We start from the raw sequence: 16,493 nt of genomic DNA on the forward strand, positions 1-16,493 counted from the left end.
GTCAAGTTCGAGACTTTTTAAGACCATTATGAATGAAATTTGGAAAATATTTTACTTGCCTCATCCAAAAAAATCTGACTTATTTTTAGCTACATGTTTTTAATAACATGTCAAAACAAGCAAACAATAATAATTTGCTAAAACAAGCTAGTTGCATGCATGCACTTTTTTCAACATAACATTTTATTTGAAGATTTTTTTAAACTAAATGTACACTAAAAATGCTGGGTTCCACACAATCAATTTGTGTTGGGACAACATAAAGGAATTAAGTTAACTTATTAGCTTTTACTAATTTAAGTGGATTGAACATAAAACAATTATGTTGTCCCAAAAAAACCTCAAGAATTTTGTTGTTTCAACTAATTAAAAAAAAAATAGAACACACAGCAAACATCATTTTTTTTTAGTGTATGCACAAAGTCAGTGCAGGTCAGTCAGTGTCCTGACCTGGTAGCTATAAATACATGGAGAAGTTTTAAAAAAATCAGGAAGATAAGAAAGATAAAAAAAATATCAGTAAACAGTTAAAAATAAAAAGAATTGTTCAAAGTTTTATTGGATCGAACATAAAACAATTATGTTGTCCCCAAAAAAACCTCAAGAATTTTGTTGTTTCAACTAATTAAAAAAAAAAATAGAACAAACAGCAAACATCATTATTTTTTTTTTTGTGTATGTACAACAGTCTGTGCAGGTCAGTCAGTGTCCTGACCTAGTAGCTATAAATACAAAGTTTTAAAAAAATCAGGAAGATAAGAAAGATAAAAAAAAATCATATTAGTAAACAGTTAAAAATAAAAAGAATTGTTCAAAGTTTTATTGAGATCTATTGTTGGTGGATGGGATGTTGGATGTATGGATGTTGGCTTGAATGGTAGCTTTATTTGGACAGAGGAAAATGAAGATCTGTTTAAAACAATTCAAGACCTACAACGCAATAATTCAGTGAATTTAGGACTTTTAAGAGCTTAAAATTAAAATTTTAAAATTTAAGACTTCTTAGGACACTACCGACACTCTATATGAAAAGTGATAATTAATTTATTAAAGTAAAATCAACTAACGACAACATTTTATTGACAAACAATTACAAATATTGACTATATTATAGTCATAATACTATTATTACAAATATTTACTAATACATTATTAAAAATTAACGTTAATATTATTTAATGGACCTGAGATGTCACAAACAGTACTAGCTAACATTAACATGATTAATTAATTGTTAATTAATTACAAGTATTGCTCATTCTTATTAATTGATATTAAAATGCTATCATTTAAATTAGTAAGTACTGATTAAAAGATGCCAAGTAATTTGCAGTTAATTAAAAATAACAATAAATTAATTCTGTTATTATTGTTGTAGTTAACTACATTAGCTAATATGATCTAACAGTGCTTGAGCACTGACTCATTTATTAACATGAGTCCATATTGAATGACAATTACTAATATATATTGTTTTTATTCATTTATTCATTTTATTTATACACTAGATTCAATAGTACAAAATTCAAACTACACAATATACAATAAAAAAGACAGTCATGCCAATATTTCATCAAAGCTGACTGATAACGCACTAGGCTTAGGCCGGTATAAGATTCTGACGGTATGATAACCTTAGATAAAAATATCATGGTTTCACTGTATTGTAGTTACTGCTCTAAAATATGTTCTTTTTGCATTGCTTTTTGCTTTTTCCCCTTTAAACACAATATATTTTACGTTGAGAAACTTTTACAATATTTTGGAGCAGTAAACATGTCAGGCTAAATAATTCAAATGAATCATTGACTTCTGCTGTCTCCTTTAGTTTCAAAAACATAGATTTCATAACAATTTAAAACGGCATCTTTGGATATTTTTTTCTGCTGAAGATACTGTTGTCCTAAAAAAACAAAAAGAAATCTTAAACACACCATAGGAACGGTATAGCAGAAATTTTGGCGGTTTGAAAACTTCACTTTTCCAAACCATAGTATACCTTGAAAATGGTTATCGTCCCATGCCTGTAACGCACCTCATCGCACTAATACTTCATAAAAAATGTCCAATGGTTCAATTTAATTAATATGAAAATTGATGATTATTTTTAATATGGTATATCAGTTAAAAACAACATAACAATGAAAAAAATGTATAATTCATTAGACTTCACAAAAAAAAAAATCTGAATATAAAACATTTGACTTGTTAATATAAAATTTTATTGGACCTGAGCTTATATGAACAACTTTATTTTGATGATTACTGAGCAGAACTACAGGGGAAGAAGATGCCAGCATAGATGATCCCATCATTTTCTCTGAGGAGACTTTTTTAATTTGTTTGTTGTAAAGTTTAATTCAAATTAAAGAACTCAATGAAAATGTCTGGCAGTGTTTTTAATTAAGAAGCAGTTGCAATGCCTCACAAATGATATGAAATAGTATTTTATTTAACATTTTTAAAGTAAAGTTTACTCAGGATAACTAAAAAAGATAACTACACTTTAAAAAAAATCTGTGACTTAGAAAAAATCTGTAAAGCTGGGATGCCTGAAAATGTTTTCAAATAACATTCGTTAAATTACAGAAATGTACTATAAATTAACGAATGTTAAATTACAGAAATGTACTATAAATTAACGAATGTTAAATTACAGAAATATCCTTAAATTTAAATTTCTGTATTTTAACGTCTGTTATTTTGCGGTAAATTTTTGTAATTTAACGGCCATTATTTTACAGTAAAGTTTTGTAATTTAACAACGGTATTTTCTGGTAAATTTCTGTAATTTAACGGCCATTATTTTACGGTAGATTTTTGTCATTTTAACGACGTTACTTTGCTGTAAATTTCTGTAATTTAACGGGCGTTATTTTACGGTAAATTTTTGTAATTTAACAGCCGTTATTTTACGGTACATTTCTGTGAGTTAATGTCTATTATTTTATGGTAAATTTCTGTAATGTAACGGCCGTTATTTTACAGTAAATTTCTGTAATTTAATGGCTGTTATTTTACAGTTAAAGGATTTTTTAATGTAGTAATCTTGAATGAAAAAATAAATCTATAAATTGTAATATATTTAAATGTACGACTTTTAAAATCAAAGGGTCAATAAAATTTACTTAGAATTCTCAAGTAAACTTAACATTTGTACCTAAATGTACTAATAATTATGGTTAGTCTTTGGCAAAGCTTTGAAGATTTATTAGATTTTTCTGAGTGAAAATTGTTTCCAAGCTTTTTTCAGGTAAACCCTTCTCATTTTTTTTTACAGTGTAGATGGTTAATGCATGAAATATTTAAGTGAACTTAATGTGTAGCGTTACTATTATTATTTCTGATAAGTTATGCATTTATTTTATAACACCCATATAGAAGCAATGGTGATTAATTCTGTGCCATTCATTATTTTCATGACATTCATTATTATTTCATGAATTTTATGACATTATTATTTACAGTCAAAATTAGTCAACACATAGATGCATTACTCATGTTATCCATCATTCTGATTGTGTAATTGAGGTAAATTGGTTTTATTTTCGCACATTCGTTCATTTCTGACACGGTGTAAATATTGTTCAGTACCACACAGTACTGAAATAGCATAAGTATGACTTCAAACCATTTGCACTATAATAACTGAACATTGTTGTAAGTTACTTTGACAGTCATTGGCTGCTAATATGATTTCCCTATTTAGAATTTGCAATGGATACTTTTCTGAATTGATATCATAAGGACAATGTGCGAATATAAAACCAACGTTACCTCAGTGATTGTGTGTAATGTTGGCAACACTCACGTTTTAAAATGTTTCTGCTCTCCAGCTCTTCAACGGCCGGCCGCTGACTGAGTCTCCTGCGGAAAAACACCAGAATCACATTCTGAACCATTATTTCTGTAAAGTGTCCCGTTCAGAGAGATCCAGCGGTGAGGGAGATCCTAAAGGGACGCTCAAAAACTCGCCGTCCTTTGTGTTCAGCCTGACAGGTATTCCTCCTCATCTAGATGCACACTGACAGCGGGGGTTTGAGCCGCTTTTTTAAAGAAAAACACCCCGTATTAAGGAGGTGCTGATGAGATTAAACGAGTGGACCCGTGCTGAGAGAAAACTCGTGCTGTTGATGTTTGTCGAGTCGGGGGCGCGCTCTTTTTGAACACACTGGCGCGCGCTAAGTGCACGCTCGCTCAACCATACTGTACGAGCGCTCTTTGTCGTGTGCGCGCGCGCTCTTTCTAGTCGCCTTTGTAGTGGCGCGGTAATTAGGTTAAATGTGCTTTGGAATTGATTTATTTATGCTGGAATATTGCATAGAGAAAGCTGTAGGTCATTGCTATACTGTATATCTTAATGTATTATTCTATTAAATATTAAACACAGCTTTTGAAAGTAATAAATCATACAGTGAGTTTCAATTAAAGAGATAGTTCAGTCAGCAATTACAAACCTGCCGTCAAAGTTACAAAAGTTTTTATTTTGTCGAACACAAAAGAAGATATTTTAAAGAATGTTTGACTTGGCATTTTTCCTGGATATCAATGGTTACTGGTTTTCAGCATAATTGTTTAAAATATATATTTGTTTTAAGATTAACAAAAGATTAATATAATTTAGGGTGAGTACATTATTTCCAAAATCGAATACTCTCCAACTATATAGTATCTGAAAACAGTGTGTTCATAGTATTGAGATATATTTGAGAAATGAGTATTTAGCCTGAGGTGAAATGGTCATGCCTAACTGAGCCTGATTTCTCTCAAGGTTTTTTCTTTCACTTTCGTCATTTGGTGAAGTTTTGTTCTTCGCCACTGTCACCACAGGCTTGGGACCAAGCACAAACTTTGGGACTTTGAGCAGTGAAATTTTAACCACACTGAACTGAACTAAACTGAATTTCAACTCTGAAAACTGGACTGACGTGATTTCAATTTACTAGAACTTCTTAAGCTGCTTTGTCACAATGTCAATAGAAATAAAGAATTAAATTAAATATATTCAGATCTGTGATAACAACAGCATTGGTGTTGTGTTGTCTAAAAAAATTATATAATATAAAAATAGAAACATGCTTGAAAACATGGTACTTTTTAATATTTTATGCTCTAAATTACAATGTTTTTATTACAAATTAAGTTTGATTGTCATTAGTAGTTTGTGGAATAAAACAAAAATGACATTTTACTCCCATGCATAACTGTACATTTCCAAATCCATAGAATCTTTATATAAAGTGCTTAGCATAATTGAGGACACCCGCTTTTGAAAATTATTTTTTTTTTCCATTTCCCAGTGATATGGACAACATATGGACAATGTATTTTGGTGCATTTAAACAAAACAGATTTATTTAACAGATATGTTTATTAAAAACAATATTTTAGTCACCAAACATATTTAGAAATAGAAAGATAATATAATTAAATTCAAGCAAAAAAAATATGACACCTACAAAATTTCAACTTAATGTTTTACTTTTTTTGCTTCTCTTGATTTTTCCTCTCTTTCTAATTTGTACTAAACATTTTTCTGTATCATATAAATGTGCGTGTACTAGTTTTTGGATCGTTATCATAAGTTATTTTGTTAGATAAGCTCCAGATTTGACTTCAGTACTGACTAATCTAATGTATATCATGCAGAAATATAATATTGTAAAGCTTTCTATTAAAAATAGGAACTTAAAAGATAGATTTGTGAGGGGTGTACTTATATATGCTGAACACTGTATGTATGTATTATATATATATATATATATATATATATATATATATATATATATATATAGTGCTCAGCATAAATGAGTACACCCCTTTTATCCATTTCTCAGTGAATATATTACACACAATACATTTTGGTGCATTTAAACGAACCATTTTTATGTTACAGTTATTTATTAAAATAGTTTGGTATCAACTTTAGGAATAGAAAGATAATACATTTATTGGATAAGTTATTGCAAAACAATATGAATAAATGACAAAATTTTTACAAAAATATATATATTTTAAAATGTTTCTCTTGATTTATCATATTTATTTATTTATTAACAGTTTAGGAGGTGGCCCGCTGGCTCAGTGGTTAGCACTGTTGCCTCATAGCAAGAAGGTTGTTGGTTCGAGTCCCGGCTGAGTCAGTTGGTATTTCTGTGTGGAGTTTGCATGTTCCTCCGGGTGCTCCGGTTTCCCCCACAGTCCAAACACATGCACTATAGGTGAATTGAATAAACTAAATTGGCCATAGTGTATGAGTGTGTATGTGAGAGTGTTTGGGTGTTTCCCAGTAATGGGTTAAAAAACATATGCTGGATAAGTTGGTGGTTTATTCCGCAGTGGCATCCTCTGATAAATAAGAGACTAATGTTAATTGAATTAACATTTTATTTAATATTTTCCCCAAACACATTAATTTGGATGTGATTTTTGGTCTTAAATGTTCTTGCTAGATTAGTTCCAATTGTGTCCTAAGTACTGACTAATCTAATGTACAGTATATGCACGCATATATTATTGTAAAGCAATAACATGCCTGTGGAAAATATTAATTTAAAAGAGTGATGGGTGAGGTAGGGGCAGCACCGTGGCGCAGTGGGTAGCACAATCACCTCACAGCAAGAAGGTCGCTGGTTTGAGCCCCGGCTGGGTCAGTTGGCATTTCTGTGTGGAGTTTGCAAGTTCTCCCCGTGTTCGCGTGGGTTTCCTCAGGGTGCTCCGGTTTCCCCCACAAGTCCAAAAACATGTGGTACAGGTGAATTGGGTAAAGCTAAATTGTCCGTAGTGTATGTGTGAATGAGTGTGTATGGATGATTCCGAGTGATGGGTTGCGGCTGGAAGGGCATCTGCTGCGTAAAACATATGCTGCATAAGTTGCCGGTTCATTCCGCTGTGGCGACCCCAGACTAATAAAGGGACTAACCCGAAAAGTAATTTGTTTATAAATTTGTTTAGCATATACAGTATATAATTCATATAAATACAGTTGAGGTAAGAATTATTAAGCCCCCTGTTTATTTTTTTCCCCAATTTCTGTTTAACGGAGAGATTTTTTCAACACATTTCTAAACATAATAGTTTTAATAACTCATTTCTAATAACTGATTTATTTTATCTTTGCCATGATGACAGTACATAATATTTGACTAGATATTTTTCAAGACACTTCTATACAGCTTAAAGTGACATTTAAAGGCTTAACTAGGTTAACTAGGCAGGTTAGGGTAATTTGGCAAGTTATTGTATAATGTTGGTTTGTTTTGTAGACTATCGAGAAAAAAATTATAGCTTAAAGGTGCTAATATTTCTGACTTCAACTGTTTATATATATATATATATATATATATATATATATATATATATATATATATATATATATATATATATATATATATATATAGATAGATAGATAGATAGATAGACAGACAGACAGACAGACAGACAGACAGACAGACAGACAGACAGACAGACAGACAGACAGACAGACAGACAGACAGATAGATAGATAGATAGATAGATAGATAGATATTAAGCACATATTTAGTGTACAGAAAACCAATGATTAAACACAAATTGCAGAATAAAATTGTAGAATGTATATTTACATTTTTTTATAGTAATACTATTATTTAAACACATTTTTACAAAAAAATAATTCCTTCAAAATGTCACATTTATTTCAGCGTCTTATTTGCCATTGTTTGAAATTGTTTATTTAAATAGTTTACATTGTCAAGAAATGTAGCAATTGATTTAAGCATGTAACAAGAACAATCTAACTATTGTGCTTTACATTAGACTTAGATGTACAGTAAAACTGCATGCTATCTAATGGAAACTGCTTTCAACCACGCTATTACCTTGAATTACCTCACTATACCCAAATCTCTGATCAATAATAAGGCATTTTCCAGCATAATGTGGTATTGCTGCCGTTGTATCTCTGCTGTCACTCCTATAAGCTGAGTAAGACGGGATTCCAGCAGATGTGCCGGTGTTAATATTTCATGAGCTGAAATGGAGACCTCGTCCCAAAGCCCCTCTGGAAGCTGCCTGAATATTATTGACCTGTATCATGAGTTGCCTAGCAACAGTAGCTTCCCCTTAACGACTGAAACAAAGAAACACGGCAAGCTCGCGCCATTGGTCCGCACTGTACACAAGTCAGTAATCAGACCGCTTTAATTAAAGGATGGATGCATCTTTCCATCAATTGTGTTGAGTATTACAGTAGATCTGGTATTCACTGTACAAGGTGGAGATGGAGGAGGGGAACGTGCACCAGCATCCATTATTCACCAGTCTGAGCTCTAAAAATAGCTCAAGCCATGTCTTTCTTGTGTTTGAGTACAGAGAAACGCAAGCCAAAGATAGGAAGGTCATGACATGCTGCTGCAGCAATGTGTCATTGTGTGTTTAGCTCAGACTTCAGCCTGTCCTGCAGGTGCGCTGAGCGTCACCGCTGGCCCAGTTCAACTGGACCACACTCATTTGTGCTGACTACTGCTGTTAGTCCTAAATATGACACCAAAATCAACCACTTTTTTTAAAAAATCAAACACTGTGTTTCTGGTGTTATTGTGAATTATGCGTCTGTATATTGTTGACCGGAAAATGTTTTTTGATTACTTCAAAACATGCTACAGCTGTTAAGCAACTCATCTTCTTTTTAAGGTGACCTGAATGGACCTGAGGTGTGTTTTTTCAAACAATGACGTAACTCGCGGCTGAACTATCAGAGTACGATGCATCGTTTGGGAAAAGAACAATGTAGTGATGAGTGTTTCCCAAAACTGTAGCAGCTTTGCCACAGATCCATCGTTTGACCACGTTAGTTATAACGTAAATCGCCCATAAACAGGATGGAGTAACAACTTCTTTAGAGATAAACCCCATACTTTTTTGTGCAAATGATAAAAAAAAGAATCCAATATTAGTTTTGGTTAAAAGCATGCACTTGTTTTCCATATTAACTGAAATATTTGTATACGGCACATACAGGACCTGTGTTTCCTTTACAAATATTATTGAGAATATGCCATATTCTATTCTAAAACACAACACCACTTAGCTAACACTCTAATCTCATATATAAATCATTAGGCTAATGGTTGTAATTTACAGTAGGCTATTTATTAAGAAAAGAAAAAAAATCCTACTTAATAATAATTATTGTTCTTATTAATATTATTATTATTAATTTGTTGTTGTTCTTATTATTATTATTATTATTAATTTGTTGTTGGTCTTATTAATATTATTATTATTAATTTGTTGTTGTTCTTATTAATATTATTATTATTAATTTGTTGTTGTTCTTATTAATATTATTAATTTGTTGTTGTTCTTATTAATATTATTATTATTAATTTGTTGTTGTTCTTATTAATATTATTATTATTATTAATTTGTTGTTGTTCTTATTAATATTATTAATTTGTTGTTGTTCTTATTAATATTATTATTATTAATTTGTTGTTGTTCTTATTAATATTATTAATTTGTTGTTGTTCTTATTAATATTATTATTATTAATTTGTTGTTGTTCTTATTAATATTATTAATATTATTAATTTGTTGTTGTTCTTATTAATATTATTATTATTAATTTGTTGTTGGTATTATTTTTACTATTGTTATTAATTTGTAGTTATTATTAATATTATTAAGTAGGCTATTGTTTATTTATTTATTTTAAATTTCACACATTCAAACCACTACAGAAATGTTCTAACCAACAGGCACATGTCATATAGGCTCACAGTACAGATACATTTCTTAATAAATAACCTACTATAAATAAAAACCATTAACGTTTGCTATATAATTTATTTTTTACAATCTTGGAAGATGTAACAAAAATTCCGCTTTTAAAACAGAAGTCACCGAATGATTTCGTCATGAGCCACGGCTGTGTTCAAAATGACATCAATGTTAAAGTGCACTGCGAAGGGAATGCAATTCCTAGAGTTTGTGCGTGTGAAATTCTGTCGTACGGTGCTGCGAAAAGGGGCGGGGATAAACAAGATGATTAGACATTTAAAAAAGCGAGCGATTGCTCCATATTTTACATTTCTGTCCAGAGAGGTCATGTTTTGATCTTCAATTGGTCTCACGCAATCATGTGATACGATTTCGCAGGTCAGAGTTCACCAAGCTTGAACTTTCCAACGCAGCGAACTGCAAAACTTGCTGCACGACCGTTTCCGGTCTGATGCATTCGCGTGCGTATGAATGAGTTCTATGGGGAGAAAAGTCCAGTGTGACCGCAGCTTTACATGTAGCTTCTAACAAGCCTGAAGAACTTAATTAGTTTGATCAGGTGTGTTTAATTAGGGTTAAAGCTAAACAGTGCATAGCTGCGGCCCTAACACCTGTGAACTGAAGTATTCAAAACTTGATGGTAGTATGAAGCTAAGTAATGCTGAAAGCTGTCAAAGTAAAACGAGAGCACTGAAGCAATTGCTGATGAGAGATATAACACAAAAGCAGCGGAGCGGAGTTTTAGAATATCTTAATGAATAAGTCAAGAAGACACCTGACAGCATTTTGATTATTGCTAAATTCATCCTCTCTTAAAGTCTAAGAGAATGACAAACACTGAACCCATGACACTGGTTAGATGATCTAACAGTGCCTTTCTTTCATGGAAGGAGTCTTACAAATATCTAACATTCCCAAACAGTCACATGTGACTAAAAAATCCTTGAAAACACATCAAATATTTGTTGTTTTATTAAGTTGCATGTGCTAGTGTACCTGAGGTTAGTGTAATGTACTGTAAACACCTGTCAGCACAGCGCTCATACTTCTCTGAATCACAAACCACGCATGCTTCTCACATTACAAAACTTGGACTTGAATCAGTTGGATTATGACATTTTAGCACCTTCTGTCTGTCACTGTGGCCTGAACAAAGCTGTCTCAAAGCCTGAATTAGCCTGGACTTAAAGGCTGTTTCTTCTCTGAGTCCACAGAGAGTTGCTCTCAATGATGACAAATACCACATCTAATTACATAAGACGTAGCCTGACTGAATCTGTAATTGCAAAAGGCACTGCAGGTCATTCCCAGCTGTTTTTCTCCCTCCTAATGCTAAGTTGTAAAGATCAGACTTTAAACACTACATAATTTCGAGCATGTGTCACTGTTTATGATCTAATCGGGAGTCGATTGAAAAGAATCGAGAGTCAATTCCAAAAGAATCGAGAATCAATTCCAAAAAATCTAGAGTAAATTCCAAAAGGATCGAGAGTCAATTCCAAATGAATCAAGAGTCAATGCAAAAAGGAGTCAATTAAAAAAAATTGAGAGTCAGTTACAAAAGAATCGACAGTCAATTCCAAAAGAATCGAGAGTCAATTCCAAAAAAATTGAGTCAATTGTAAAAAACGAGAGTCAATTTCAAAAGAATCGAGAGTGAATTAAAAAGGAAAAAAGAAAGAAAGAGTCAATTCTAAAGAAAATCAAGAGTCAATTTCAAAAGAATTGAGAGTCAATTTCAAAGGAATCGAGAGTCAATTCCAAAAGAATTGAGAGTGAATTAAAAAAGAAAAAAAGAGTCAATTCTAAAGAAAATCGAGTCATTTTCAAAAGAATTGAGAGTCAATTCCAAAAGAATCAAGAGTCAATTCCAAAAGAATCAAGAGTCAATTCCAAAAGAATCAAGAGTCAATTCTAAAAAAAATTGAGTCAATAAAAAAAGTCAATAAAAATAAATAAATTGATATTCCTTTACGAAAGAATCGAGAGTCAATTGAAAGAATTGAAAGTTGATTCTAAAATAGAGCAAATAAATGATCAGATACTGTACGTTTCCACAAACTGATCCATATCCATGCTTCACAATACCCAATGCATACTTTTTAACAGCTTGTTTGTATGTTGTGCTCCAATATCCAAATAAAACTTTCTAAATGTGTATGGGCCATTTTCATGTTTCTCGGAAGCAGAAGTTGTTATAGTTGGGTAAACTAAGAACATAGTGAATGGGAGAGTACAACAAATACATTTTTTGCTTTCCTATTTGCTGGAATTATAAAAGAAAAACTCAATGAAAGTGTTATCAACACTTTCAGAAAAAAATTGTGTGAGACTGAGAACAGCAGCTAGAAGAGAACCACATCAAATTTACTGTCCTGCCTAAAGACACTGCATTAGAAACACCTTGCATAAGAGGTTAAATGAAAATATGATATAATGCAAAATATAACTTTACGCTTCTTTTAAATATTAAAAATCATCAAGAATTTAAGATGCTGATGACTTTTATCATAACCGTCTTGTAAAAAAAAGGGTCCATAGCTGATTTTTTACCTTTCAATCTTATAAGTTATTAGTGTTTGTGGCATCAATACATTTTTGACACTTTTGTTTTCGATAAAGAACATTATTTAGATTTTTTTCATCTGAATAGTGTTGAAAGCCTGCCGTTGTTATAGCAAAACATCCATACATCTGATTGACAGATAAACTGCATGCTCTTATTTCATTGTTATTATTGTTTCAGTGAACACTTTGCTGTTTTATTTTGACAACTGATTTGACAACTGTGCTCTTGCATTTTAGACACAATATGCATTTTAGTGAAATATACAATAAAAGTACCGCTTCATTAAGCTTCCTTTTAGCTTTTTAACTATTGGCAGGGTTTGAATTGCATCAACAGTGAGGAATCCATTTTCAGATATTGAGTCCATCGATTCCACAGCTAGAAATTGGAACAGAATCAGAAAATTTCAGGAATCAAATAGCCATAGATTTAAAATGCCATACTTAAAATGTAAAAATGCACTAAACAAAAACAAAGTAATACAACATCGACAAAACAACACAACACAGCAAAATATGAAGCACTGCGAAGCAATACACAGCATAGAAAACACAACTATGTGAAACAACGCAAATAACAAAGCACGAAAGTAAAGTACAATAAAGTGAAACAGACAAAACTGCAAAGTAAAATAAACTACAAAACAAAATGAAGGCAGAGCAAAAACAAAACAACAGAAAACACAGCAAAGAAAAACAAACCTAAACACAACACAACCAAAGAATACAACACAAGCACAACAAATCACAAAAAAAACAACTGCAAATCACAAAGAAATGAAATGAAGCAAAGCAAGCAAACAAAATGCAAAGCACTGTGATCAAAACAGGATACAAATCACAAATAAGTAATTCTGAAGCAAAGCAAAACACAAAGGTAAAAGTAAAGCACAACAAAGTGAAACAGACAAAACTGCAAAATAAAAAAACCACAAAACAAAACAACGGCAGATGAAAACAAAACAAACCCCAACACACAACACAAACCAAAGAAACAGGGCAGATCAAAAAAACTACACAACTAAGCACAACAAATTACAAAAAAAAAAAAAAAAAAAACAGCAAAGAAACAAAGTAAAACACAAAACAACAAAGCAGGCAAATGAAAATAAAATCTAAAGAAATCACAATGCAATGCAAAGCACAAAACAAAACTAATGTAAAACAAAAGACAAAGCAAACAAAATACAAAGCACTGCGAACAAAACAGCATAGAAAACACAAATAAGTAAACACAAAAGTAGCACATGTAGCAAAAACAAAGCACAACAAAGTGAAACAAACAAAACTGCAAAACAAAATAAACCACAAAACAACGACAGATGAAAATCAAAACAAACCTCAACACACAACACAAACCAAAGAATCAAGGCACATAAAAAACAACACAACAAAGCAAACAAATTAATTCATTTATTTTCTTTTCAGCTTAGTCTCTTTATTAATCTGGGGTCGCCACAGGGGAATGAACCGCCAACTTATTCAGCATATGTTTTACGCAGCGGATGTCCTTCCAGCTGCAACCCATTACTGGGAAACACCCAAATACTCATTTCACACATACATACAGACAATTTAGACTACCCAATTTACCTAAACCACATGTCTTTGGATTTGTGGGGGAAACCGGAGCACCCGGAGGAAACCCACGCGAACATGGGGAGAACATGCAAACTCCACACAGATATGCCAACTGACCCAGCCGATGCTTGAACCAGCGACTTTCTTGCTGTCAGGCGAATATGCTACCCATTGCGCAACAGTACAGCCCCAAAGCAAGCAAAAAAAAATCTAAACAAATCACAATGCAATGCAAAACACAAGACAAAACAATAGCAAAGTAAAATAAAAGACAAAGCAAACAACATACAAAGCACTGTGAAGCAAAACAGCATAGCAAACACAAATAAGTAAGCAAAACACAAAAGTAAAAGTAAAGCACAACTAATTGAAACAGACAAAACTGCAAAATAAAATAATAAACCACAAAACAAAACAACAACAGGTGAAAATCAAAACAAACCTCAACACACAACACAAACCAAAGAATCAGGGCAGATCAAAAAAACAACACAACTCACAATAAACAACAGCAACTCACAAAGAAAAGAAACAACACAGCAAAGAAAAGCAAGCAAACAAAATCACAATGCAATGCAAAACACAAAACAAAACTAATGTAAAACAAAAGACAAAGCACTGCGAACAAAACAGCATGGAAATCACAACTACGTAATTGTGAAACAAAGCAAAACACAAAAGTAAAAGCAAAGCACAACAAAGTGAAACAGACAAAATTGCAAAGCAAAATAAACCACAAAACAAAACAACGACAGATGAAAATCAAAACAAACCAAAAAAACAAGGTAGATCAGAAAAACAACACAACTAAGCACAACAAATCACAAAGAAAATAAACAAAGCAAAACACGATACAAAGAAAAGAAGGCAAATGAAAATCTAAAGAAATCACAATGCAATGCAAAACAAAAGCAATGTAAAACAAAAGACAAAGCAAACAAAATACAAAGCACTGTGGAGCAAAACAGCATAGCAAACACAAATAAGTAAGCAAAACACAAAGGTAAAAGTAAAGCACAACAATCTGAAACAGATAAAAGTGCAAAATAAAATATTAAACCACAAAACAAAACAACGACAGATGGAAATCAAAACAAACCTCAACACACAACACAAACCAAGGAATCAAGGCACATAAAAAAACAACACAACTAAGAACAACAAATCACAAAAAACAACAACAAATCCCAAAGAAAAGAAACAACACAGCAAAGCAAAAGCAAGCAAACGAAACATCGAAACAAATCACAATGCAATGCAAAACACAAAACAAAAGACAAAGCAAACAAAATACAAAGCACTGCGAACAAAACATGAAAATCACAACTGAGTAATTGAGAAACAAAGCAAAACACAAAAGTAAAAGTAAAGCGCACAAAGCAAAGCACAACAATGTGAAACAGACAAAATTGCAAATCGAAATAAACCACAAAACAACGACAGATGAAAAACAAAACAAACCAAAGAAATCAGGTAGATCAGAAAAACAACACAACTAAGCACAACAAATCACAAAAAACAACAGCAAATCACAAAGAAAAGAAACAACACAGCAAAGCAAAGCAAGCAAACGAAACATCCAAACAAATCACAATGCAATGCAAAACACAACAATAGCAAAGTAAAATAAAAGACAGAAAAACAAACCACTAAAGTAAAATGAAACAAAACACAAAACACCAAGAAACAAAACGAAGCAAAACGGTAAAGTAAAAAAGTGAAGCAAAACAAGCACAACAACTAAGCAAAGCACAAAAACAAGTGTCGCGTGCTGTGTTACACTAAGCGTGAGCTCCATGGACTGAACTTCTGAAGGCAGGCATTCAGATATAATCAAATACAGTCAAATGAAAGCTGTACTGGATTTATTCGCTCAGATTAACTCCAACCCTCAATCAAATGCAATCCCAGTTTCGGCAGTGCACCTTACATCAGATTACAAATCACTGTAATAACACCACCTCTGCAGCAGGATCTGTTTTCATAATCGCTTTCACCAGTTAAATGTTGCGTTTAATCCTTAAGTGATATAAGTAAACAGATTTGCTTGTAATGGAGGAGATTGAGCACATGATCCAACTCTGAGCTTCCCTGCTGGACTGTGTAATTAATGAATAATAAGTCCCTTTAGGGTGTATTCTGGAGATTCATGTAGGCCATAATACATAGACGCAAAATAAATCTCTGAAGATAATATTCTCATGCATTTCTGAAAAAAGTCCTGAAGAGGGCAGTGTAATATTTGACATGCTCACACACACATATAACATATTTATGACTTACTTGGCGAGCTTCATTTCGATCTGCTGACGGATCTCCTGTCTCTCCTGGTCACTCCGTGCTGGAAATATGTTCCTGTCCTCCAGCTCCTGTTTGCTGGGCCGATTCCGCAGCTTCACGGCCAGCAGCTCCTTCCTCATCCTCCTTGGCAATGTGCCTGTGCAAATTTGATACATAATTCATCACTGAAAATGACCCAACAATCTAAAGTACTGCAGATTTCTGGACTGATCAAGATCTTTAGTCACTTGAAAAAAATAATAATCTAAATGATCCAATAAATAGTCATGGTAAACACTCTA

At 32.4% G+C, this 16,493-nt stretch overlaps 1 protein-coding gene across 1 annotated transcript in view; it reads right to left on the minus strand.

The window, feature by feature from the left end:
- Window positions 1-16,493, minus strand: part of phactr3a (phosphatase and actin regulator 3a) — a 92,924-nt gene that overhangs the window by 7,207 nt on the left and 69,224 nt on the right. Inside the window, exons 7-8 of the mRNA XM_056450086.1 lie at window positions 16,195-16,348; window positions 3,812-3,867 (exon numbers count right to left, since the gene is read on the minus strand). Coding sequence (XP_056306061.1) covers window positions 3,812-3,867; window positions 16,195-16,348 — 210 coding nt within the window. The remainder of the gene's footprint in view (window positions 1-3,811; window positions 3,868-16,194; window positions 16,349-16,493) is intronic.

The sequence above is a fragment of the Danio aesculapii genome, chromosome 23, assembly GCF_903798145.1.
Source record: "Danio aesculapii chromosome 23, fDanAes4.1, whole genome shotgun sequence".
In the NCBI taxonomy this organism is placed as follows: Eukaryota; Metazoa; Chordata; class Actinopteri; order Cypriniformes; family Danionidae; genus Danio; species Danio aesculapii.